Source organism: Pelodiscus sinensis, chromosome 19 (assembly GCF_052426305.1).
Source record: "Pelodiscus sinensis isolate ZL-2025 chromosome 19, ASM5242630v1, whole genome shotgun sequence".
Lineage (NCBI taxonomy): Eukaryota > Metazoa > Chordata > Testudines > Trionychidae > Pelodiscus > Pelodiscus sinensis.
The window spans coordinates 10,078,840-10,105,129 of NC_143070.1; the positions used below are offsets into that span (position 1 = coordinate 10,078,840).

General features: G+C 55.7%; 1 protein-coding gene across 2 annotated transcripts; it reads left to right on the forward strand.

The window, feature by feature from the left end:
- The first annotated feature begins 8,158 nt into the window (after nucleotides 1–8,158).
- LOC102452907 (zinc finger protein RFP-like) lies at nucleotides 8,159–20,208 on the forward strand. Of its 2 annotated transcripts, XM_089770484.1 has the most exons (7): nucleotides 8,159–8,613; nucleotides 10,154–10,249; nucleotides 11,742–11,972; nucleotides 12,277–12,299; nucleotides 13,056–13,171; nucleotides 16,278–16,316; nucleotides 17,327–20,204. In XM_089770484.1, exons 1-7 carry the CDS (start codon nucleotides 8,197–8,199, stop codon nucleotides 17,839–17,841), a joined length of 1,437 nt encoding a protein of 478 aa, XP_089626610.1. In that variant the 5' UTR covers nucleotides 8,159–8,196; the 3' UTR covers nucleotides 17,842–20,204. The 2 variants fall into 2 exon arrangements, with proteins under 2 accessions (XP_089626610.1, XP_089626611.1); XM_089770485.1 differs by lacking the exon at nucleotides 10,154–10,249 and having other exon boundaries at nucleotides 17,327–20,208.
- The last annotated feature ends 6,082 nt before the right edge of the window (nucleotides 20,209–26,290 follow it).

Consider the following 26,290-nt stretch of genomic DNA (forward strand, 5'->3'; position numbering starts at 1 on the left):
GCAGGAATTCTTTGCAAACAGATATAATTATTTATTTAGTTGCCGCATGGTAGGCCCAGCCCCATCTATAGCAACACAGCAGCTGTACCCGGAGTTCCCAGAGTCCTTAATACTTTTAGTACGGGGACGCAGGAGTCAGGCAGGGCGTTGGAGGTGGGGGGGGGGGGCTCAGTGCAGAGAGCTGGGTGTGTTCGGAGCTCAGGGCAGGTTGGGAGGGGTGCGAGATACAGGGCAGGGAGTGGAGTGAGGAGTCAGGGCAGGTGCTGGGAGATCAGGGCAGGGGGTGAGGGATGGAGGTTTCAAGGAAGAGCTCTGGGAGATCTTTGGGGCTAAGCGATGGGGGGGGGATGCAGCCATCAGAGCAGGAAATGGGGGGCTCAGGGCAGGGAGCTGGGAGGTTGTAGGGAGTTAATGGGGCTGCCCACAGCAGAGAAGGTGAAGCTGCTCCAAAGGCAGCTCCTCTCAGGGGGTTGCAGCAGGGAGAGCTCTGCTGCTCCCCCCGCCCCCAGTAGTGGGCACTGGAGGGAGAGAAGGGCTGGTCGAGGGGGGCAGGTCTCAGGAGGGCTCAGGGCAGTGAGAAGGGCAGGAGTCAGGACAGCAGAGGAGGGTGAGGAGTTGGGGGCAACAGGCACCAGGGGAGATGATGGAACAAGGAGAGGAGACATGGCAGCAGAGAGAAAAGGGAAAGGTTTATAAAATATTTATTAATAACTTGGGATGCTGCCCACGGCCAGTTTGTTTGTGCCCTGCAGTGCAGTTTGGCTTCATGTGGGGATCAACACATGGCCGGCGAGTGGGAGCCGAAACAAAGAAGTAGTCAGTGTAATGCTCTTCTGTTGATATGTGTTCTAGTAGTTAAATTCTTGGACTTAAATGTATACCCCAAATTATAAAACATAGCAAGAGACCGGTAAGTCTAACTTCAGTACTGGGCAAATTAGTCGAAACAATAGTAAAGAATAAATTTGTGAGGCATGTAGAAGAACATAATTTGTTGGACAAAAGTCAACATGGGTTCTGTAAAGGGAAATCATGTATTACTAATCTATTAGGGTACGTCTAAACTACATGCCTCCGTCGACGGAGGCATGTAGATTAGTTTATTCAAAAAAGGGAAATGAAGCCGCGATTAAAATAATCGTGGCTTCATTTAAATTTAAGTGGCTGCCGCGCTGATCAGCTGTTTGTCGGCAGATCGGGGCAGTCTGGACGCACTGCGGTCAACAAGAAAGCCTTTGTCGATCGGCGCAGGTAAACCTGGTTTCACAAGGCATACCTGCGCCGATCGACAAAGGCTTCCTTGTCGACCACGATGCGTCCAGACTTCCCCGATCTGCCGACAAACAGCTGATCGGCAGAGCGAGGAAGCCATTTAAATTTAAATGAAGCCACAATTATTTTAATCACGGCTTCATTTCCCTATGCCAATCTGTCTAATCTACATGCCTCCGTCGACGGCCATCCCTAGAGAGGGATGGCAGGAGACAAATCGCTTGATCATTGTCTTCGGTCCACCCTCTTTGGGGCACCTGGTGCTGGTCACTATCGGCAAACAGGCTACTGGGCTAGATGGACCTTTGGTCTGACCTAGTACAGCCATTCTTATGTTGTTACGGCAAACAACCTTTTCACACTCTTTCCCCCTGGGTTATCTGGGTAGACATTATTGCAAGGCAAACATGGATCCTGTTCAGCAGTAAAGAGTGATGGTCATCACTGCAAACAATTCACAACTTATGCTGCGGCATGTCCAGGGCCTAGCCAGGAGCCGCTAGAGCAAGAAGAACGTGTGGAGGCCATGAACACAGAGGTGAGTGAAACACCTGAGTGGAGATGCTAGCGGCAATCGATTCTTCTGACAGAGAGAAATGCCAGTTCTGGACCCAGGTGACAAGCAGAGACTGGCAGGACTGCAGCTATGGGACAACGACCAGTGGCTGCAAAACTTGTGCATGCATAAGGTGACTTTCATGGAGGTTTCCTTCCCTGAGGTGCAGCAGTGCCAGAATGAGACTGGCTTTGATAGTTGAGAAGCGAGTGGTAATAGCCATGTGGAAGTTAGCAAGGCCAGGCAGCTACCGGTCAGCTGGAAATTAATTCAGAGTGGGGGAATAAGACGGTGGGAGGCTGCTGTGATCCAAGCAGCCAGTGATCCAAGTAGCAACGAAGGACAGAGACTCTGGGAAACATGCAGGCCATAGTGGATGGCTTTGCTGCAATGCAGTTCCCTAATGGTGGTGGGGAGGCAGATGAAATATAGATTCCTATCTTGGTACCTGGCCACTATCCCAAAGAGCTCATAACTGGGAAGTGGTAGTTCTTGCTGGTGCCATGGGCTTTGGTGGATCACAAAGGCCATTTCACCGGCATCAATATGGGATGGCCAGGAAAGGAGCATGACATGCGCATCTATAGGAACTTTGGTTTTGTCAGAAAAGTGCAAGGTGGAGTTTTCTTCCCACCTGGAAATCTTGCATCGGAGGCATTGAAATGCCAATTGTGATTCTTAGAAGCCCAGCCTCCCCTTCTTGCTGTGGCCCCTGAAGCAGTACGCAGGCAGCCTGGACATCAGTAGGAAGCAGCTCAGCTATAGGCAGAGCAAATGCAGAATGGTGGGAGAAAGAGCTTTTGGACATTTAAAGGGAAGGTTTTGCACTCTATTGACTGGGTTAGACCTCAGTATAAGCATCATTCCCATTGTTGTGGCAGCCTCCCATGTGCTCCCTAAAATTTTATGTCAGGGTAGGAGCATATTAAATGTGCTGACCTGTATATTTTACACAGCCCTGTCCCCGATCTGCCATGCACCACAAGCAATAACCATACTGTTGCTGAGAAATCCGGCCCCTCCCATGCCTGTCCAGGCATGTCAGCCGCTCTGTTTGCTGCCTCAAGATCTGCTCCTGGGTCTTGGTTTCACATTCCATGCACGTTATCCTCTCCTCATGCTCCACGCATCTTCTGCAGCATCGTTCTCCTCTGCCCATTTAATCACACCCTGCCCATGCGGGTGGGTTGCATTTGCTCATGGAATGTCATTAGCGCAGCTAGACTTAAAAATTAGTCCGAATTAGCGTTTTGCTAATTTGAACTAGCATGTCCACACAGAGTAGACCCTGAACCGAGGTTAAGGATGGCCGGAAGCAGTGCCGGCAGCGCATCAGATGAGGACTTAGACCGTGGAGCTGCTGTCTCAGGCTAGCGGAGGGCTGTGCTTAAAGGGACCCGACCCCCACCCCGGACAGACAGTTCTCAGGGTTCCCCGCTTGCAAAGCAGTCCTGGCTTGGAGTGCCCTGAGTGCCCACTCGTGGAACATCACAGCACTCGGCCATCAGCCTGGCTGCACTTGCCACAGGCTGCCATCTAGGGGGAGGGGGCAATCGGGGGGCTGCATGAGAACTTCCACCCCGAGAAGCCCGCAGAGACACCCCAGTCGTCCCCATCGGGGGTGCGTACCCCATTCCTCCCTCACCTCCTTCCACTTACCCTTCCCTAGCCCCCCTTCCTGATGTACAAAATAAAGAAAACGTGTTTAAAAATAGAATCTCTCTTTATTGAACAAAACTGGGGGAGACTGGGAAAAAGAGGTGGGAGAGGTGAAGAGAGAGGCTGGGAGAGGGGAGGGCAACTAAAATGATCAGGGGTTTGGAACAGGTCCCATACGAAGAGAGGCTAAACAGACTGGGACTTTTCAGCTTAGAGAAGAGGAGATGGAGGGGGGATATGATAGAGGTCTATAACAGCAAGAGTGGTGTGGAGAGGGTGCATAAAGAAAAGTTCTCCATTAGTTCCCATAATAGAAGGACTAGAGGACACCAAAGGAAAGGAATGGGTAGCAGGCTTCAAACTAGTAACAGAAAGTTGTTGTTCACAAAGCAAAGAGTCAACCTGTGGAACTCCTTGCTGCAGGAGGCTGTGAAGGCTACAACTAGAACAGAGTGAGATCAAGTCATGGAGTTTGGGTACATGGAATGGTATTAGCCAGGGGGTAGAAATGGTGTCCCTGCCCAAAGTTTGTGGAAGGCTGGAGATGGATTGCACGAGACAAATGGCTTAGTCACTGTCTTTGGTCCATCCCCTCCAGGTTACCTAGGGTTGGCTGCTGTCGGCAGACAGGCTACTGGACTAGATGGACCTTTGGTCTGACCCAGTACAGCCATTCTAAGCTCAGGGCTCAGGGTCGGGGGTCTCAGTGGACCATCCTGATTTTCATGCAAACCTTCTCCTGAGTGGCCAGGCTGGCAGCTCTCCTGCCCTAGATGGCCACTTTCCTGTGCCTAGTGCGGAGTTCGTGGATGAGGTCCACGATGTCTGCACTAGACCAGGCGGGTGCCCGCCTCTTGCGGTCCTGGCCAGGCTCCCGAGAGCCGCCAGCCTGGTCCCGGGAAGAGGCAGAGGGCTGGGGGGCATCGGGTGGCTGGCTCATGGCGTGCCAGGTGCAAGGTCTGCTGGCTGGGTGCTGGCAGGCTTGCACCTGGCACGGGCACCATAGCCAGCCCATGCCCCTTTAAGGGCTCTGGGGCCGGGAGGGGGGCAGACGATTTTCCCTGGTGGTGCCCAGAGTGGCCACCAGGGAAAGCTGGGGAGGGCTAGCCTCCCACTAGTTCGAATTAAGGGGCTATACAGCCCTTTATTTGAACTACTAAGTTCGAACTAGGCTTAGTCCTCGTGCAATGAGGTTTACCTAGTTCGAACTAAGCGCTCCGCTAGTTAGAAATAAGTTCGAACTAGCGGAGCGCTAGTGTAGCGCCTATGAAAGTTAATTCGAACTAACGTCCGTTAGTTCGAATTAACTTTGTAGTGCAGACATACCCTAAGTTCCAGGCCCATGGGGCTTCTCCGTGTGTATATTTTGTTACCTTCCCATCTAGTCATTGTGCTGGCAACAGGAATTTTGTTGTAATAATAAAAGTTCTTTCTTTTCTTTTTATTAACCTGGCAGTGGTTAATTGTGTGCCCTGATTTTTATTCTAGGGGTGAGATTTCCCAAATGATCTTTCCCCTGATTTCTTTATCAATATTTGGGTGGTGGCAGTGGAAGTTCTATTCCCAAAATCTAGGTTTTGAAGATTTTGGGGGAAGTTTTATACCAAAGCCTGGTAGATAAGGCTTTGGGGTACACTTGCTGGCCCCCACTTCTGCATTTATCATGCCAGAGTGGGGAAGGAGCCATGACAGGGGGCTCTGTCTGTAGGGCTCAGACTGGCAGTTAGTCAGGGATGTGGGGGTGGGGCTGGCAGAGGGGGGCTTTGTCTGTGGGGCACAGACTGGCAGTTAGTCAGGGACATGAGAGAGGGGCTGGCTGAGGGGGGCTCTATGGGGCACAGACTGGCAGTTAGGGATGTGGGGGGAGGGGCTGGCAGAGGGGGGCTCTGTCTGTGGGGCTCAGATTGGCAGTTAGGGACGTGGGGCAGAGGCTGGCAGAGGGGGGGGTCTGTCTGTGGGGCTCAGATTGGCAGTTAGGGACGTGGGGCAGGGGTTGGCAGAGGAGGGTCTGTCTGTGCCTTTCTTTCTGGAAGTTGATATTTTAAATCTTTCCTTGATCCCTGGGCCCCACACACCGTCCCTGTGGCTGCCCCCGGCTCCTTTCCCACAGGGAGGCCCGTAAGGCTGCCTGCAGTGCCTGGCTAGAGCTGGTGCTAATGATGCAGGTTGGGGGTTCAAGCCCTGCTGGGCAGTCTGGGCGGGGGAGCCTGTCTCTAGCCGGCAATTCGGGGCAGAGCAGCCGGGAAAGGAAACAGGCTGATCCTCCAGCAGGGAACAGGCCCCATTGCTGGTGAGAGGAGGCTCCAGCAGGCAGAGACTGCACTGGGCCAGCCTGCGGGGAGGAGGCTCTGGCCCCCTGCTTCCCTGCCCTCTCTCAGCTTCCCCCTTCCCCTGTGGGCTGAGGGGGACGTGGGCCCAGAGCCCAGCCTGCCCATCCTGCCCCAGGGATGTGGGAGATGAGGCCTCGTCTCTGGGCCTGAGGCAACAGGGCTTCCACTCCCCTCTGAGCGTGGAGGAGGCGAGCGACAGGGCCCAGCTGCGGGGTTTGCACTGGGGCTTGAGCCGGAGCTGTGAGCCTCAGCAGGACTTGATCCTTCCCCCGCTCACTGCTGCCCCCTCTGGCGAGCAGTGCTTGGGAGGAGCCGGCCTCCCGGGGCAGAGGAGACGGAGGCAGCTGCCTGTGAGAGGGGACGGGCTCATGCCAAGGGGCTTTCTGTGGTGCTGGGAGACGGAGGGAGGCCAGGCACAGGCCAGCGGGAGAAGGGGCAGCGCCTGCCAGGGCAGAACAGGAGGCACCAAAAAGGAGGCACCACTTTTCTGCCTGGTTCCATCAGGGGCCCTTTGGCATGAGAGGAGAAGCCCCGCCCCTGGGATGCCACCCACTTGGGTGTCTGACACCTACAGTAGAGCATCCATGGAGACACATCTTGAAGAACTGTTAAATAAACGGAGATTGCCTGTCTCCTAGAACAGACCTCAAATCCAGTCCCCTGTCTTCACAGCAGGACCAAGCACCATCCTTAACAAATTTTAGGCCCAAAATCCTAAGTGGCCTCCACAAGCATTGAACTCACAACATGGGGTTTAGCAGGCCAATGCTCAAACTGTTGAGCTATCTCTCCCCTCTTCCTATACCAAGGTAACTTCCTTTTCTCAATAGGCCTCTTTCTTGGCTCCTGCGTTACTGAACCACAGTCTTGCTCACTAGATTCCAGGCCTGTTGCTGATTTCATGTTACAGGTCTTTATTCAGGCCTATTGACTCCATGTTGCCGACCTTCAACTTACTACAGTGTAGATGCTCTTATTTCGGGATACAGGCAGACCCCGACTTACGCGGATCCGACTTATGCAGTTATGAACGGGGCTTTTCTCGCCCCGTGTACTCCGGGGCGAGAAAAGCTGCTCCGCGTCTCCCTTGTCTGCAGACCAGGAAGACGCGGAGCAAAGCCGCGGAGGGGCTCGGGCAGCGGGGCAGCCCAGGCGCGCCTGGGCTGTCCCGCTGCCGGCTTCCCCCGAGGCTTTGCAAAGCCGCGGAGGGGCTGGGGCAGCGGGGCAGCCCAGCCCTTCCGCGGCTTTGCAAAACCTCGGGGGAAGCCGGCAGTGGGACAGCCCAAATGCGCCTGGGCTGCCCAGCTGCCCGAGCCCCTCTGCGGCTTTGCAAAGCCTCGGCGGAAGCCGGCAGTGGGACAGCCCAGAAGCGCCTGGGCTGCCCAAGCCCCTCCGCGGCTTTGCTCCTCGTCTTCCTGGAGACCCCCCGCCCAGCAGACCAGGGAGACACGGAGCAAAGCTGGGGAGGATGCGAGCGGGACCACGGCGCATCTCCGCGGTCCCGCCGTCCGGGTTTCCCTGGTCTGCTGGGGGGGCACAGCTAGTGTGCCCCCCAGCAGACCAGGCTTTTCTCTCCTGGGGTAGAGCAGCTGGGGCTGCTGGGTTGGTCCTGCAGCGCCGCTCCTCGGCACTACTGAACCAACCCCGCAGCACCCCAGCTGCTCTTCCCCAGGTGTCCCCAAGTCAGCCGCTGCTTAAACTGATCAGCGGCTGACTACAGGAAGCCCGAGGCAGAGTTGCTCTGCCCCGGGCTCCCTGGAATCAGCTGCTGATCAGTTTCAGCAGCGGCTGACTTGGGGACACCTGGGGCAGAGCAGCTGGGGTGCTGCCCGGTTGGTCCCCGCAGCGCCGCTCCTGCGGGGACCTACCCGGCAGCGCCCCAGCTGCTCTGTCCTAGGCGTCCAGATTCAGCTGCTGTTGAAACTGATCAGCGGCTGATTCCAGGCAGCCCAGGGCAGAGCAACTCTGCCTCGGGCTTCCTGTAGTCAGCGCTGGTCAGTTTCAGCAGCGGCTGAATCTGGAAGCCAGTTCCGACTTACATACAAATTCAACTTAAGAACAAACCTACAGCCCCTATCTTGTACGTAACCCGGGGACTGCCTGTATATCTTCCAGAATAGCTTCTTCCAAAATGAGCGTGCCCTATAGACGCACCCTGAGTGCCTAGTCCCAAGTTTGGGGCCTGGCAGATGTTTCGGAGGAGTTATGAACAGTCTGGACTCATCACGCTTCATTCAAAGACCCTGTACAATCTGAAAAAAGAAAGAACATAAGAACACACCCAGGAAGGCAACACCTAATGATAGAAAGCTCAACCCACCCATTTCTGAGCAGAAGGAAGTGAAACTAAACTCTCTGGTCTCCCCTGTACCAGAAGCCATGGCTGCTGTGAATCCAGTAAAGATGCTCCAGGATGAAGTGACCTGTTCCATTTGCCTGGATTATTTCAACGATCCAGTGTCTCTCGACTGTGATCACAGCTTCTGCCGAGCCTGCATCGCCCAGTGCTGTGGGGGGCTCACCGCAGGCGTCTCCTGCCCCCAGTGCAGACGGACCTTTCCCCAGGGGAACCTCAGGCCGAACAGGCAGCTGAGGAGTATTGTGGAGGCAGCCAGAGCACTCAGGTTGCAGGCAGAGAGGGAACCAGCCCCAGAGAGACTGTGTGAGAAACACCAGGAGCCTCTCAAACTCTTCTGCAGAGAGGATGAAATCCCCATCTGTGTGGTGTGCGACAAATCCAAGAGGCACCAGGATCACACCGTGATTCCTGCCGAGGAAGCTGCTGAAGAATTCCAGGTAGGGAAATGCCAATTGCGATTCCTGCCCTCGTGGGACTTTTGGGGAGTACAGGAGAGCAGCACCCGCCCTGGGAATTTAGCTGATAGGATCAAGGGTGTGGGACTGCAGGAAGCAGGGACAGTCTGAGGGCCCCTTGTGGCATGGGGCAGCCCTGCCTCAGTTTCCCAAAAAAGACCCACAGTGGTATTTTTTTTTTGGCTAGTAACAGCCCTGCTCTCCCAGCCAGGACTCTCAGGACTTTGAGACTGGAGTTTGCTCTTATCATCCTGAACAAGATCCAGGGTCTCCTCTGTCTGGCTTTCCATGGGCCTCTGTTTGACCTACCCCAGGCCAGGTTGTATCCCACAACCCCTCACTCTGCCCTTCATTGTCCCTTCCTGGGGAGGAGAATTGACTATGTTACTAGCAGGTCTGACAACTAATGTTCCTTCTAAAATTGTACATTTCTGTGTGTGGAATAAATTTTGTTGTGTGCACCAAGGCATGTGTGGCTGTGCACCACCCACATAAACACCTGCTGCCAGCTGTGGGTGACTGGGCGCTCTGCTAATCAACTGGGCAGCACTGGAATCTCTCCTGGCTGGCTGCCCAAGGGCCCGGCTTACAGGGACCCTGCTAAGAGCTCCTTCCTTGAAAGGGCTAGCCAGCCTGTGCCCAGCCTCCTCCCCCCCCCCCCCCACCTCTCCTGAGCCCAGTTGTGCAGATTTCTCTTTGGGATTTATCTCTCTAGACTCAGTGGGGGAACCTTGTGCCCACCACGTGTCCATGCTGACGTTCATGGCAATGGCAATAACTGGTAGTGAGTAGAATGCATTGGTGTCTATAGCACCGGCCTCCCCGGGTCCCAGGGAGCAATTGGGGCCCCGTGGGGCTGGGCATCCATTGGACAAGCCAGCCAGAGAGAGCTCCTAGCCCCAGCCACAGCCTTATGCACACAACCAGCAGCAGGTGGGTAAAGAAAGAACCAGCGGTGGGAACAGAGGAGGGGCACTGAGGGGTGTTTGCAAACACCTGCAATCGCCAGAGCTAGGTCATCACCAGTGGCTGCCAGGCCGGATTTCTACTCTGTACCTGCCTGGCTGAGTCCCTCCTCCTCCCCCCATGCAACCCTGTCTTTCTGGAGGTCCCTGATGCTCATGGTGTCCCTCCTCTCCTCCAGCAACCTCCCCTGCGATCTCCCCCCACCCCCGCGCATGCAGCCTCTGAGTATGTGACCCCAGCTCCCTACTGTAACAAGGGCAGACAATTTCAAACACTCTGAAAACACTCCCAGTGTCTGTTACTGTGACTCTGTGTCTCCGATCCCATACACCTGCCGAGCCCTGCAGTCGTGAGTATAGTGTGTGGTTGTGCTGGACCAGCTCCCCCCAGTCTTATCCTGAAACTAACAACAACAGAAACAAAATTAAAAACCTAAAAATCTTCGCTGGCAGGACATTAAAGAAATGGGTTGCACCAAAAATTATCTTTTTAAATTATTAGCAAATCTCACATTTGATGTTTTGCTTAGTCACATGAAATGTTTCTGCGTCTCCAGGAAAGGCTCCAGGCCCATCTGCAGACTCTGAGAGCCGAGAGAGAAAAGCTGCAGGGACTGAAAGTGAGCAGGGAGGAGACCAGCCAGGAGTACCTGGTAGGTGCCCGGCGTTATTACCCTGCCATTGTAACGAGCCAGGGGCAGCTAATCCTGAATCAGACACTAAGGAGGGGCCAGGACAATCTAGGGACTGGATTATGGTTTCTCGTGATCAGCCAGGGAATGAGAACCCAGAAATCACAATTCATTGTTTTAGCAGAATCCCTCCTTAGGGTTGGGCCCTAAACCAGCCGCTTCAACCCTCTGTGCATTTGTGGACCCCTTTGGAAATGTCAACGGGAGATTCTTTGACCCCTTTGAAAATCGACTCTGTGTGAACAGCTGAACTCTGTCCAGTTGTTTTTCAGTCTAAGTCTTTTGCTGCTATGGTCCATTGCCCCCGGGGCACAAAAACCACAGGGTAGAAACCACTGCCACATACTCTGTAAACAGAAGCTTCCGGGGTAGCCAAGTTAGTCTGTAACAGGGTAAACTTAAAACACAACATGTAGTCTGGTAGCACTTTATAGGCTAACAAAGCATGTAGGTGGTATCATGAGCTTCCCACCTGTCTCTGTGAACATGGCTGTGAATAGAGCAGAGCAAATGCCTGCAGGGCCGGCCCACAACATTTTGGCACCTGAGGCGGGCAGCTCAAACCATGCCCCCATGCCTCCTCACTTGGGCCGAAACTTTGAAAGTTCTCAGTTCTGCCTTCTTCCTGTTCTACTCCTCCCATGGGACTGCTCTGCTGTCTACATATGCACCAGCAGCAGACACAATTTTCTACACTCTCGATCCTAGCGGTGCCCCCCACAAACACACATAGTCTGGCACCTGAGGTGACCGCCTCAGTTTGCCTCATGGTAAGGCCAGCACTGAACGCCTGATCTTTTTCACTGGCAGGACATTACAAAAATAGGTGGAACGAAAAATTATTTTACAAATGATTAGCCAATCACATATTTGATTTTTTGCTGAGTCAAATGAAATTTTGGGGGAAAAAATAAAAATGTTTTGTTTCAACTTGACCCTTTCCTGAAAAATACTGTTATAAAACACAAGAATAGTTTCAAAAACAAGTCAGACTTTACAAATCTAGAAAAATTAAGCCAATATTTGGATTTGCCATGTATTTCTTTCTGCAGCACAACAACCGGTGACATCGCCAGTAATTCATGAAATGTGTCTTTGGTGACAAATCTGCATCTTCCCAGGAAAAAAAATGTAACGCAGAAAATATCACCAAGGGCTAGTGCTGAGTCCTGCTCCCTGCTGCTTTGGCTCGGTGTCATGGAGGCCATGAGCCACTCATGATCCAGAGCACGTCGGACACAAAAACGTCCTTTATGAGATTCTGGGGCCAAACAGGAAGACGTGAGAAAATTCTCTCTCTAGTAATCACAGGAGACTGTTCACTGTCCAGTGACTTAGAATTTGCAAAGAGATTCTCCCCTGCACACTCAGTGCTCTGTGAATGGCCCCAGGCTCCATCCATGTCCCTGTATCAGTGGTGCTGATGTTCTTCCTTTGGTTCTTTTTCTTCCAGAAAAGGACACGAGTCGAGCAGCAGAGGATTGTGGCCGAGTTTCAGCGCCTGCGGCAGTTCCTGCAGGAACACGAGCGACTTCTGCTGGCCCAGCTGGAGAAGCTGCACGAGATGATCGTGAAGGCAGGGACCGACACTGTCACCAAACTCTCGGAGCAGATTTCCCGTCTCAGCGAGCGGATCCGGGAGCTGGAGGGGAAGTGTCAGAAGCCGGCAAGTGAATTCCTGCAGGTGAGACTGAGGGGAAATTCCCCGGATCCCACCACAGAGACAGGACAGCCCCTAACAGGTGGGCACAGGAGTCAGAGGTCACAGGCCAGCTCCGTGTGCGCCCTCCTGGCATGGGAATTGTTGTTTTGTGCAGACCCACAGGCACAGAGAGGCTAGAGATGGCAAAGCCCCATTCGCTCAGGGATCCATGGCCCTGGGGCCAGGAAACGTCTAGTTTCCCCTCACTCACAAAATCCCTCCCTTGGAATTCACAGTGTGTGTCAGGTGGGACTGAAACTCTCTCTCTCTCTCTCCCTCTCCCCAGGACGTCAGAAGCACCTTGAGCAGGTCGGTGGTTCTCACACACCTCACAGCGCTGGGGAAACACTGGGCAGTGAATTTTTCGCTGCCTCTCCCCAGGGCTCCACAGCAGGAAGGTCACATTTGGGATTCAAATCTGACTCATTTAACCCTGAGGCCCTCGCCCTTTTAGAGGCGACTCTGCAGTTACCCAGGGAAAGGCGCAGACTGGCCTGTGGTATATTCTACCATGTCACCTCCCTGGGGATGGGCTGCCCCAGGACTGAGGGGTGGGACATGGGCCTGTCCCTGCTGGGCCCTGGGCACCATTCAGCCCAGGGCAGCAGGGATTCAGGGTCTTTCCCGCCCGAGGGCTGTTTGGAGACCTGTGTGGAATGAGTGGAGGAGGGGGGAGCTTCTGTCTCAATCTAGCTCCTAGTGGGCAAATTCCTCCAGCCCTTCCTCTGGGAACCTCCAATCCCTCAGCGCCTGGAGGCCCAGGGGTGAGTTGGCCGCGGAGATTCAAATACCCCCAAACCAGAGCTTAAGGACTGAGTCACTCACAGCTGGATCACAGCGGTTCCCAACCTGTGGGCCACAGACCCCTGGTGGTCCCGATGGTCCTGCAGGGGGCCTGTGGAAAGTTTAAAAGTAAGGACTAGGCCTGATACTTCTTTCGCTTTCTCTTCCTTTTCTTTTTTTCTGCCCCAGGGAAGGGGAGTTCGTGAAATTTTCATAGAGGGAAAAGGGGTCCAAAGGCTGGGAACCACGGCAGTGTCACCATGGGACGTTGTTTCTCTCCAGGTGTGAGACGGGGCAGGCCCAGGAGCCAGATGAGATGGCCCCTGAACTGGTAAAGCGAGTCCATGGTTTCTCCCAGAAAGTTATTGCGCTGTCGGAGACGCTGAGAGAGTTCAAAGGTACCTTGGGGGACTAGGGAAGGAGAATGGTGCTGGTCAATTGGTTCATAATTAGAGGATGCTTCTATGTAATTGGGGGGTGAATGGCACAGACTTGGGTTTCAAGACACTCAGGTTGATTAATTCAAACCCTTATTTGTTCAGAAGCAGCCTTTGCTATTACAGTGACTGTGAGAGTGGGAAACAAGAGAGAGAGAAAGAAACATGCCCAGTTCCCTTCTCCTGGGGCATAGAGGGGCATGAATAATCTGTCCTGTGATGCTAGGACCATCTCTTATGGTATCTGACCTGTAACGCACAGGCACATTATACCCGGATTAATCCTGTTCCAATCACTTTTGTGTTAGGAACAGTCAGGGGCTTGTATAATTCACACACTGCACACACAGGAAATTCTAATGGTTAGGGCTTGGGCTGTCCAAGCAATGTTTGAGTTACTCTTTTCTGATTCATTACTGCTCAGCACAGGCTGATGTGCACGGGTCACTTCTCCGCAGGGGGTTCTGGACATCGCTCCCTGGCCTGGGCAGGTCACATTTGGTGTCTGTCTGTAAACACCTTGGGTATGTCTAAACTACAGGCTCCGTCGACGGAGCCATGTAGATTTGTTTTTTTGGCAAAGGCAAATGAAGCTGTGATTTAAATGATCACCGCTTCCTTTAAATTTACATGGCTGCCGCGCTGAGCTGACAAACAGCTGATCAGCTGTTTGTCGGCTCAGCACGCTAGTCTGGACGCTCCCCTGCCGACATCAAAGCTCTTTGTTGGCAGCCCCGGTAAACCTCATCCCACGAGGAATAATGGGGCTGCCGACAAAGGGCTTTGATGTCGGCAGGGGAGCGTCCAGACTAGCGCTGAGCGGACAAACAGCTGATCAGCTGTTTGTCGGCTCAGCGCGGCAGCCATGTAAATGTAAATGAAGCCGCGATCATTTAAATCACGGCTTCATTTGCCTTTGCCTACAACCCTAATCTACATGGCTCCATCGATGGAGCCATGTAGTCTAGACACAGCCCTTGCGTGGGCAACACATCTGTGTCCTGCAGAACAACTCAGGAATGCGGCACTTTAAGAGGAAGGTCATTGTGGGAAACATTTCCCTTATAGCAAGCACAGGGCTCATCAGGCCCAAGCGGAGCCAATCAGCATCAGTCAGAGGTGGTGGTGGAGGGGGGGGACAATAATTTTTGGTGGGGACCACTCCAAGATTTTGGAAGGTGGCCAAGGGCTGCACTTTGCTGCGGCGGGGGTGCAGGATTTAGGGTGGAGGCTGCGTGCAGAAGGGTGCACAGAGTAAGGGACTGTAGTGCAGGAGATGGAGTGGGGTCTGAAAGGGAGTTTGGGGTGGTGACCTTGGTCAGAGGATTGGGGTGCAAGATCAGGGAGGGGATGTCGGTGCAGGAGAATGTTCTGGCCTGGGGAAGGGATGTCGGAGCGGGGTACGGAGTCTGGGAGGGAACTGTCACCTGGGGAAGGGGGTACAGAGAGCTTGGAGGGTGACCTAGGGAATTGAGTTGGGACGCAGGAGGGGTTGGGGTGCCAGAGGCAGGCTCTGGCTGGGAGGCACTTACCTAAGTAGCTCCCAGCCAGCAGCCCTGCAGCATCCCCCAAGGCAGGCTGGGCTCCCTGCCTGCTGCAGCCCCATATCACATTAAACTGCAGACTGCTCCCTCCATGTGGCTCTCAGCTCTGGGAGGGGGAAGAGGCTTGTGCTGCCCCTATCCCCAGGTCAAACTCTCAGTTTCTATTGGCCGGTTGTTTCCAGCCAATCGGAGCTGAGGATTGGGCTGGGGGTGGGAAGATCACATGAAGCCTCCCCCTCCCTGCAGAGCCCAGAGCCACAGGAACCAAGCTTTAAACCACGGCAGCTGCATGTGCCTGAGGCTCCCAGCAGGGGGGTCCACGGGCTGGATTCCGTGGCTTGGTGGCACTGGCCCGTATTTTGCCCAGCCCTGGTGTAAATACCCACGTTCAGTCTCCAAACATGGACAGAGCAACGACCCTGGTCCCAGTTCTCAGCACTTCCCACTAGCCAAGCCGAGGGAGAGGAGAAGGCGCCGGGCCCGGCCTGAGGGCGTCTCCCATCAACTCCCGACTCACGAATGGTCACAACCTTCAGGCCACATTCAGCAAAATCCCTTCGCTTGGGCCCCTGCATCTCTCCCAGCCAGAGGGCTGCAGGGCGGGTGCCCCAGGGCGGTGCAGCCCCCCAGCCGCAGGCCCCTCAATAAATGGCCGTTTGGTAGAGCCGGGTCCAGCCCCTCCCTGAGCTCTGGTCCGGTCTGGGCCAAGGGGCTGCAGGGAAGGAGAAAGCCCCTCCCCCATGGTGAGGGGTCCCTCCAGCACAGGGGCCCCTTGTGCCTCCCAACAGCTGCAGGCCCAAGGAGTGTCCCTGAGAGGGCTGGGGGGGAGTAGGGATGGAGAGGGCAGAGGGAAGAGGTGGGGAGAGGGAGAGAGGCAAGTCCCTGAGAGGGCTGGGGAGGGGCAGGGATGGGAGGGAGGGCGGAAGAGGCGGGGGGAGGGACAGAGGGATGTGGGCCATGTAACACTGGGCCTCTGGCTCGCTGCTCCCTGGACCAGACACCCGGGGCCATTGTAACCATGATGAGACTCCGTGTGAGCCAGAGCCAAGCCCAGCCCCAGCTGTTGAAGCCACTGATCACCGGGTCACAAGTAGCCTCCCTGCCCTGCTCTGCTGGCACTGGGTGAATGTGACCCATGGAGCCCACCTCCCCTGCCTCAGTTTCCCCTGGGATAAGGTGATTTTCTCCTTATTCTGATTGTTGCCTCTGGAGGCCCAGTCGTGCTGCTCTGTGTGGAGACGCTGAGCAAACAGCCCCGCAGCTCCCGGCGAGAGCCAGGAGTTCACACACAACCCCTCACCTCCCACAAGCATCAGGGGACCAAAGGGCCGAAAGCGGCTTTGATGCCAGGAAGCGGCTTTGAAGCCAGGAAGCGGCTTTGATGCCTGCAAGCGTTCTCTGCAGGACCTGGGCCTAGGGAACAACAAAAGGCTGGAAGTGAACGAGGCCTGAGTGTGTCTGTCACATGACAACCCGGCTCTGTGCTCCCTGTGCAAACCTGAATCTCCCTCTCTCCTCCCCAGACACTCTGCCGGATGCACTGGAGGAGCCCCTAACACCAGGTAAACGCCCTGAAAACCTCATGTGGGACCTGGCGCAGTGCGGTGCCCCGGGACAGGCAGGCACTGGGCAGGCCACTTAGCACCATGGGCCAGGAGCCAGCCATGGAAACGACTTCACAAACAGCCCCTCCCCCAGCCCAGGGGCCATCTCCTGCCCCATAACTCCTCCTCCTGAGCCCCCGCCCCCAAGCCCACAGCCCCAGCCCAGAGCCCAACACCGTACCCAGAGCCTGTCATCGCCAAGGCTAACCCACAGCCTTTCGCCATTGCTGCACCCCAACTCCCTGCCTCAGCTTGTACCCCCTCTGGTATCCAAAACCCTCGCCTCAGCCCTCCCCACCTGGAGCCCCTCACACACCCGAAATTCCACTTGGCCTTGGGCTCCCCTTGCTCCCTTCCCCCGCAGTGACTGACGGGCTGTGCCCAGCATGGACTCTGGGGCACTCGGGGATGTTGCTCTTTCTCCTGCCCCCTGCAGAGGACCCAGGAGTCCATGGGAGGGTCCCTGCTCTGCCGGGGGAAGGGATGGATCAGGCCCCAGAGCACCAGGGCCCGGGGCACAGACAGGGGCAGCCCTGGGCCCTTTGCAGGCAGCTGGGGAGCTGCTGAGAGCAGAGCTCTGGTCCTGTTCCCCTTTTCCTCTCCCCCCGCGTGAGCTCAGCTTCTCTCTCCATCCGCCCAGCCCCCGCTGGGACCCCCTCAGCTCCCTGGGGCCTCTCTTCCTTCTGTCAGCCCCTGACTCAGCCTCCTGCCAACCATCACTGGTACAGAGACACCCCTGTTCCTGCGCACGGTGCGTGGACTCTGTCACGGCCCCTCCCTGCCTGGGGAGTGAGCTGCCCCTTGGGCTTAGCTGAGACCTCAGGGCTGCTCCCCACTCAGAGCCGGGTGCCCCTGGAGGAAGGAGAGTCCCTGAGTCACTGCCCAGCTGGGGCAGATTCTGTCCCTGACGCCATCGACCCCCCCAGGGCCGAGCTCTGCCCCTCACGCTCTGATTCTCTCCCCCCCAGCCAATGTGACTCTGGATCCAGACACGGCGCATCCCAACCTCGTCCTGTCGGAGGATGGGAAACGTGTGAGATGGGGACACACTTGGCAGCCACTGCCCGACACCCCGGAGAAATTTGTCTCTGTGCCCTGTGTGCTGGGCTGTGAGAGCTTCACCTTAGGGAGACATTACTGGGAGGTGGAGGTGGGGAATGGGCCATTCTGGGCTGTGGGGGTGGCCAGAGAGTCAGTTAGCAGGAAGGGATGGATCAGCCTGAGTCCTAAGGACGGGATCTGGGCTGTGGGGCGGTGGGGGGACCAGTTCCAGGCTCTCACTGACCCTCACACCGCCCTGCACCTGTGCCCCCCCAGCAGAATCCGGGTTTGCCTGGACTGTGACTGGGGCCAGGTGACATTTATCGATGCTGGAACCGAGGCCCCGATCTTCACTTTCCCGCCGGGATCCCTCCCTGGGGAGAGAATCCGACCCTGGATCTGGGTGGGGGACACAGACACCGAGCTCCGACTGTCTCCCTGACATCAGCTCCGCTAACCTCACCCCCCCCCCCCAATCTCTGTGACCCTGGAGGACACCCCTGTACCCAGCCCCTGGCTCCTCATATCTCTGACCCCAGAATCTTCTCCCTCGCAGATCCAGAGGAGCGAAGTAGAAGGAACCTTCTGCACCCACAGGAAGCAGCCAAATCCTGAAGGGTAGTGGTGGGGGCTGGGCAGGGGCAGAACTAACAGCGGGGCTAGGGACAGGCGGAGGTGGGGGTGACAGGACACAGAATTAACCAATCAGGGCTGGGGAGAAGCTGGAGGCTCTGCAGCAGCAGGAGGCGATTTCCAGAGATCTGGGTCCATTGGCACAGCCAGAGAGGAAGGGATAAAATCAGGACAAACGATGGGACCAAATTAGAGGCCCTTCCCCTGCCCCAATCTTGGGGTCCCTGGGCACATTCTTGGGGGGAGGCTCTCTAGGCCCTGCCTGAGTTGTGAAACCCCCTGTACCATGAGCTGACCCTTCAAAAAAGTCCCCCGTGCTGAGACCCCCCCGTCTCCCAGAGCTCCACGCCAAGCTGATCTCTCTTTGCACAAATCCCACCGCGCACTGCTCTGTGAATTCACCAGACAAAGCACAAGAGAGTTCAGATCAATGACCAGTCTGACAGCTCTGCCTCTCACTAGACCCCCACCTGCCTCGGGGACTCTGGGGGTCAGCTGGGATCAGGAAAACAGCTGGCCCCCAGCTCCTGAAACTGCTGCCTGCTGGGAACTTTCCTCTCCACTGTAGACCTAGAGACAAGGAACATGCTGTAGACTGGGGATGGGGTATTGCAACGCTGAACATCACTGGCTGAAATTGTAGCTGCTCAGAAAATCCCTGGCATGACACTGTGAGCCCCCTAAGCCTGAGTTACGGGGGAGATGTAAGTGTCTGGGAATGGGACAAGCCAGGCAGGGAGCTGTCTGTGAGTAGCTAGTGAGAGGTGCTCACAAGAGAACATAAGAACATCAGAGTGGCTGGGACAGACCAAAGACTCATTTTGCCCAGTGTCCTGTCTGCCCGCAGTGGCCAATACCAGGTGCCCCAGAGGTAGTGAACAGAAGAAGGAATCATAAAGTGATCCCTCTCCTGTCTCCCATTCCCAGCCTCCGATAAACAGAGGCCAGGGACCCCTCCGTGCCCAGCCCCTGTGTAACTTGTGTGTCAGAAACTGTGTGGGAATCATTCGCTTTAATAAAATGTTTCCATCTGTTCCTGTCCGGTTGCTCTCTGGTGTGTTCTCCCCGTCTGTGAAATGGATTGTTGTCACAAAGCGGTGGGGCTTTGTTGTCTCTATCGCCGTGTTTCTTAAACCGTGTTCTGTGGTGCCGCGAGGCAGTTGGAGGTGTGCCACGGAGAACAACAGAATTCAAAATGGCCACCCTTAAAGGTTCCTCAGTGTTCCTCAATACCAAAAACATAGTTTGATGTTCCTCAGTGTTAAAAAGTTGAAGAAACACGGCTCTGTTGGGTATTTTTTTGTAGGGGAGGGGTGTTTGCCTTTCAGATTATTCTATTGAACAAAAGCAGGACTCAGATTCTCTGTGAACTCATGACTGGATTCAGGTACCCGGGACACCTGAGCTGCTAAGTATGTGTCAATGCAGACATACTTGGGGTGCTGCAGGGTGGGGGCTCTTTAATGACATAAGAACATAAGAGTGGCCATATAGAGTCTGACCAAAGGTCCATGCAGCCCAGTGTCCTGTCTGCTGACAGTGGCCAATGCCAGGTGCCCCAGAAGGAGTGAACAGAACAAGGAATCATTAAAGGATCCCTCCCCTGTTGCCCATTCCCACCCCTGGCAAACAGAGTCCCTACCCATCCCTACCCATCCTGGCTAATAAGTACTGAAGGACCTAACCTCCATGAATTTATCCAGCTCTTTCTTGAACCGTGTTAGGGTGCATCTTCACGGCAGGGCTTAACTCAAAATAAGTGAGGTACATGAACTGCATATCTCATTTTGAAACAGAGATTTCGCCCTACAACTTCCCTTATTCCTCATACAATGAAAGTTACAGGAGTCAGAGTAAGAAGTCCTCCAGCTTGACAGTATTTTGAAACAATTTTGAAATAACTACCTGCTGTGTAGAATTGGACTAAGTTATTTCAAAATAAAGTTGCAGTAAAGACATACCCTTAAATTCCTGGTCTTCACAATATCCTCTGGCAAGGAGTTCCACAGGTTGACTGTGCACTGTGTCAAGAAAAACTTCCTTTTGTTTGTCTTAAACCTGCTACATATTAATTTAATTTGGTGACTAATAGTTCTTAGGTTATGGGAACTAGTAAACAACTTCTCCTTATTCATTTTTTCCACACCTGTCATGATTTTATAGACCTCTATCATATCCCCCGTTACTCTCCTCTTTTCCAGGTTGAAAGTCCCAGTCTTTTTGCTTTCTCTTTATATGGGGCCTCTTCCAAACCACGAATCATTTTGGTTGCCCTTTTCTGAACCAGATCAGGGACATTTACTTCCCCTTCCTCCCCCCATATTCATTCTGGGGTATCACACCCATCCCTTTGCATTTGATGAGAAACTGACACATTCCAGATATGTCCCATTGTCCTGGCACAACCAAACTCTGATCTTGAATCAGAGGAAGGCACATGCCATATTTGAGTGGGTCTGGGTCTTACCATTTAGGATGAGTTCTTGAACAAACAGACTCACACACAAACAGATGAACGGACAGACAGACATGCAAACTCTCTAAAATATATAGTGGATTTCTGTTTTATAAAGTAAGTTACAAACTTCTGCAAATCCAGTAGTAGGGGGAGCATCTTTCTCTGTTGCCCCTGTTACTTAATGACTCCCCTCAAGGCACGGAATCATTTTGCCTCTGACATGTTGGAAGAAAAGAAATGAGTGATAAAAACACAAGAATATTTCTCCCAAGACAGTAAGCTTCTATTCAACACCCCACATGGCCCCCTTTTATACCATTTTTGGGGCCAACACCCCCACCTATGGGTGCGACTGTGATCTGGTTGCTCCCCTCAAAATCCAGTAACGTGATAGCCCCGTATACCCTGTACCACCAGGTCTGGTGGAGGGGGGAGGGTGGGGCTCTGTCTGTGGGGCACAGACTGACAGTTAGTCAGGGATGTGGGTTAGGAGGTGAAAAGGGGGCTCAATGTGTGGGGCAGAGACTGGAAGTCACGGAAATGGGATAGGTGCTGGAACGATGGGCTCCCTAGGGCACAGACTGGCAGATAGTCAGGGATGTGGGGCAGAGGCAGGCAGGTAGTCAGGGATGTGGGGGAGGGGCTGGCATGGGGGGGCTCTGTGTGTGGGGCACAGACTGGCAGTCTGGGATATAGGGCAGATATTAGCACAGACTGGCAGTTTTTCAGGTACATGGGGGTTTGGTGACTGATAATAGGAGACTAGCTGGTCTCATGGGGGTGTCTGGGTGGGGAAGTTTCTAGGCTGCGGGAGATGTGGGGTGGGGTTTGGACGGGGGGCACAGGCAGTGCTGGGCTGTGTGTGCACTGATGACACAGGATGCAGAGTTAACGGGTAGAAAATCTTAAACCCCTGGCCTGTGTTTCAGGGGCAGCTGGACCAGCCGACGTGGTTTCTGGTGCTTCCTTTGAGCATCCCCCCGGGGAGCAGGTCGGGGCTGTTGTGTTCACTAGTCTGATGATGACGATGATGATGATGGAAATGTTGCCGTTCAGCTGAGTGTGAGCAAAAGCAACACACACACCCAGAAGAAACCACGTCCTAGTTCCAGTGCCCAATGCACCCCCCACATCCCTCTTCTAGCCTCTAGGCCTGGTGCGACTGGGAACCTCTCCTGGGACCCCCCTCTCTGCCCCTGTGCAGAGTCCTAGAATCACTGGGCTGGAAGGGCCCTGAGGAGTCAGCTCGTCCTGTTCCTGCTCAGAGCAGGGCCCAGCCCAACTCACTCACCCCAGCCAGGCCTTTGTCAGGTCTGGCCTTAAAATCCTCTCAGGACAGAGATTCCCCCCCCCTCCCCAGGCCTCCCGCTCCAGCGTTTCACCAGCCTCAGTGAAATCGTTTCCCCTAATACCCACCCCAGAGCTCCCCAGCTGCAACTTGAGACAGTCGCTCCTTGGGATCCCCTCTCTGGCCATGGACAGACCCTCTTAGGCCTCTGCCTGGCCTGCATCCTCTGCCTCACACACCCCCAGCACAACCGGCTGTGAGCCCCAGGCCGGACCTTCCTCCTCAGCCCTCGCTCTGGTCACACAACAAATGGCCTGGTAGCACTTTACAGACCAATAAAACATGGAGCTGGGATCATGCGGAGTCCCTGCTCCTCAGCCAACAGAGCCCAGGGCTTGGGCCCAGGGACACAGGGGCTCAGGCGACTGGGTGGGAATGGGAGCGTTTGTGCTGCCAGCTCCCATCGGCGGCCCTTGGACTGACATGGGTGGGAGGAATTGGACCGGCTGCCCCGCCCTCCGCAGAGGGAAACGTGGGCTCCCCAGTGCTGAGCTGCTCAGACAATTCTTTCCCCACCGTGTGGCTGGGGGCTCCGGCCAGAACACGCCTGCTCTGACTGACCCCGTGTGTGGGGGTGGGAAGGGCTTGTCAAGGGGTCAGATGGGCAGAGCCCGTGGGGGTTGGGTGGATGCGGCTGCCTCCCTCTGCAGCGTCCCGGGCTGGGTTCAAGTCGTGTAATGGGGGATTCTCCATCCCTTGATATCGCTGAGCCGTGACGTGGGGGGTGTCAGTAACTCAGCCAGGGCGAGTGGGGCTGGGGCCAGAGGGGTGGGAGAGGTTCTGGGGTCTGCAAGGAGCAGGAGCTCACCCACATGACCATGATGGTTCCTTTAGACCTTCAAGTCTGAGCCCATGAGACTGGCCTTTGGGCTGCTCTGGGACTTGTTACCCCAGCTGTGACCCACAGGCTGTGCTCTGACAGCTAGGCATGACTGCTCCAGCCAGAAGTCTGGGAGGCCTTTGCCTCTGGAGGGGCTGTTATCAAGGCAACAGAAACACCCCTTCTGTACCTGTGGGCTGCATCCCAGTGAGGGGGCTCTGCTGGCACCGCTCTGTCCCCACAGGCCCTGGGGTGCAGCCTCCCCCTTGGCTGTCATGGGAAAAGTGTTTCAAGTTGTCTGGTTTGCAGGGAATGGCTGAGACCGACCCGTGCATGTGCTTAAGGCCCAGAAAGCAAAGCTCATACAATCAATGATCGGTTTATTTCTCTTCAATCTCTTTATTTTAAACCAGTCTCACAATTTTTTTACTTGGCTTCTGCTCTTGCTGCACCTGAGGTGGGTGGAGATTTTGGCATCGAGGGAGCATCTCTCGGACCCCACGAATCACTTCTTCTCTTCCAGGCAATGCAGGAGAAGGCAGCAGGGACTCCAGAGTCAGCAGGAGGCTGGATACATCTGGGCTGGCCCCAGTGACTGGCAGACACAGAATTTTGGGCCTGGCTGAGCAGCAGGTTTCTTTTCACACCCATCGGTTCCCAGGAGTCTCTGGCCACTCCCTGCCATGGGTGCTGCCGTGTGAGCCCTGCCCTGGCCCTGGGCGTTCCTGGCCAGGCCCTCCCTTTGCTCCTCCACTCTCCATCCAGGCAGATCTCTGAGTTGGGGAAACCTCCCCTGGGAACCTGCCGCCTCCTCCGTGGAAGTGGTGGGAAAGGGGCTGCCAGGAACTCCTGGCCGTGGTGGCCCTCGGGGTCGTAGAGGAATCCCCTAGTGCAGCGTTTCTCCCCCTGGGGGTCCCTGCCCAGAAGGGGGCGGCAAGGCGAGGGCAGGAGGGTCGCTCACGGGGGCACCGGACGTTTGGGCTTTCCCAGCCGTGGCTTCGTGTTCAGTCCCCAGGTCCCCATCCCGGCGGAGTTTGGAAATAAGAAGAAATGTCCCTGATCTCTCCTGGCCTCCCCAGCTGGGCGGCTGGAGGGGCAGCTGCTCTCTGCCCCCAACCTGGCCAGCAGCGGCGCAGACGGAAGGGTGGCAACGGCATCGCTGCCTCCACTTCTCCTGCGCTGCTGCTGCTGCTGGCACTGACCCCACAGCTGGGATCCCGCTCGCTCTGGCCACCCAGCTTGGAAGGGAGCGATGCCCCCAGCAGGGGGGCAGAGGGAAGGATGCAATGGCAGCCACACCCCCTTCCTTCTGCGCTGCTGCTGGGAGCGGAGCTGCCCTCCGAGCTGGGCACCTCCCCTGTGGCCCCTGCTCTGTGGTCCCCAGCGGAGAAGGCAGCCCTGCCAGCAGCAGTGCGGAAGGAACGGTGGCAACAACATGCCAGGCCACCCTGCCTCTGCGCTGCTGCTGGGGCGGCGTTGACTTCTGAGCTGGGGGACCCGTCAGTGACCACCCCTCACTCGCTGCTCAGTGGGGCCCCCTCCGAACTGGGCCCCACAACAGCAGCCGCTGCTCTGCTGCCGCCCAGGTCCAAAGGCAGCGCCACCGCCTGCAGCGGCACAGAAGGAAGGGCTGAGATACCAGACCAGGCCTCCCTTCCTCCTGTGCTGCTGCTGGCACTGACTTTGCAGCTGGGAGTCCTGCCAGCATGGGCCACTCGCAGGCCACTCAGGGTGTGTCTAGACTACAGGGTGCTGTCGACAAAAGTGGACTTTCGTCGACACAATTATACCTGCGTCTACACTGCTGCTGAGTTCTGTTGACGTCTACAGAACTCCGCTGTTTTGTCGACAGCTGTAAACCTCATTCTGCGAGGAATAACGCCTTTTGTCGAGAGAGTTCTGTCGCCAGAAGGCGCTATTGCATCTCCACTGCCCTTTGCGTCTACACTGTCATGTTGACAAAGCGGCTTGCTCTGTCTACAGAACTGGACGTAGTCTAGATGCTCTTTGTTGACAGAAGCTTTGTCGACAATATCTGTCGACAAAACTTCTGTGGACAAAAGCCTGTCGTCTAGACGTAGCGTCAGTGTGGCAGGCAGGGCTGCCCCCAGCAGTGGCACGGAAGGGAGGGTGGCTCTGCTGGGTCAGGCGGCCTTGTGCACATGGTGCCTGCGCTCTCTAGCTGCCCAGCTGAGAAGTGAGAGGCACGGCCAGCAGCGGCACAGCAGGGAGGGTGGCGATATCAGACCAGCTTCCCTCCCTCCTGCGTTGCTGCTGGCGGTGGGGTTGCCATCCAGGTTGGGCACCTGACCCCTTATAACTGCCCCCAGCCTCCTCATTAGTAGGCAGAGCCTCTACCCGCAGCAGTGCAGAGGGAAGGGAGGCACCGCCACACCAGGCCACCCTCCCTTCTGCGCTGCTGGTGGTGCTGGTGCTGCCTGCTCATGGGAAAAGGTGTGAAAAGGGGGTTCTCCAAAGGAGCAGCGCCGCATGGACCTCGGGATTGCCAGGGGTCTGAGTCCCCTGCTGACTCCAGGCTCCATGCAGGTGCTTCCACTCAGAAATGCACAAGAGCCTCCAGGACCCTGAGCCTTTCAAAGCGGAAGGACCCTCGTAAAGCCGAGTCAGTGGAACTTCCTGCTGGCCCCGGGCTGCACACGGAGTTCCCGTTTTGAAGTGCACAGGAGGCCCTGCTTGAGCCCTTGTCCAGTTCAAAGTGCAGAAAGTGCCCATCGACTAGTCGAGTAGCCAATGGAAATTCCATCGACTCCTCGACTTGTCCATGAATCGTTATTTAACATCCTTACCCAGCAGCAGCGGCGCGGAAGGCAGGGAGGCAAAGCTGCAGCAGCCCACCTGCCTTCTGCACTGTTACCGGAGACAGCACGGACTGTCCAGCTGCCCGGCGGGAGTGGCGGCGCTGTTGCCGGTGATGGCAGAGAAGGACAACGGGAGCACTGTCCAGGGCCATCCTCCCTGTTTGCTAGGGATGTCAGACAGGGAGTCACTGAACAATCATGTCACTGCATCAAAGTGTAGCAATTCCACGATTATTCGATAGTCCCTGGTGCCTGAGTCAGCAATGAGGGGCTGCACCGGCATCCCACACAGCAGCCTCTGTGCGACGAGAGCTTGTGCCAGCCCCGGACAGAGGCTGCTCTGCAGCAGCCTCCTCTGGAGCGTGAGAGGCAGGAGCAGGCAGCTCCGCAGAACTGGTGCTCACAGAGAACTAGATTTTAAGTCAGCTCCCCTCAAGCAACCCCCCATCCCCCTCGCCTCTATGTGAGACAGCGAGGGAGGAAAGGGGGCTCCATGGAGCTGGCCTGTGTGGAGAGCCGGCTTAGAAGATAGTTCCCCAAACATCTCATCTCATGTCTGCCCTGACCCCACACTGATAGGGAGGCAGCAGTGGAGGGGGATGGGTGAGACGTGGTTCCATAGGAGCTGATACACATGGGGAGCTGTCTTAAAAGCTGCTTCCCGTTTGCACCAGCTCCTGCCTGACTCCCTCACCCTCCGTGTTGCTGCATCTCTATGAGAGGCAGCAGCCCATGGTGCGGGCCAGGCAGCTCCATGGGATCTGGTGCTCATGGGGAGGCAGCTTAATAGCTAGATCCCCGCAGACACCAGCT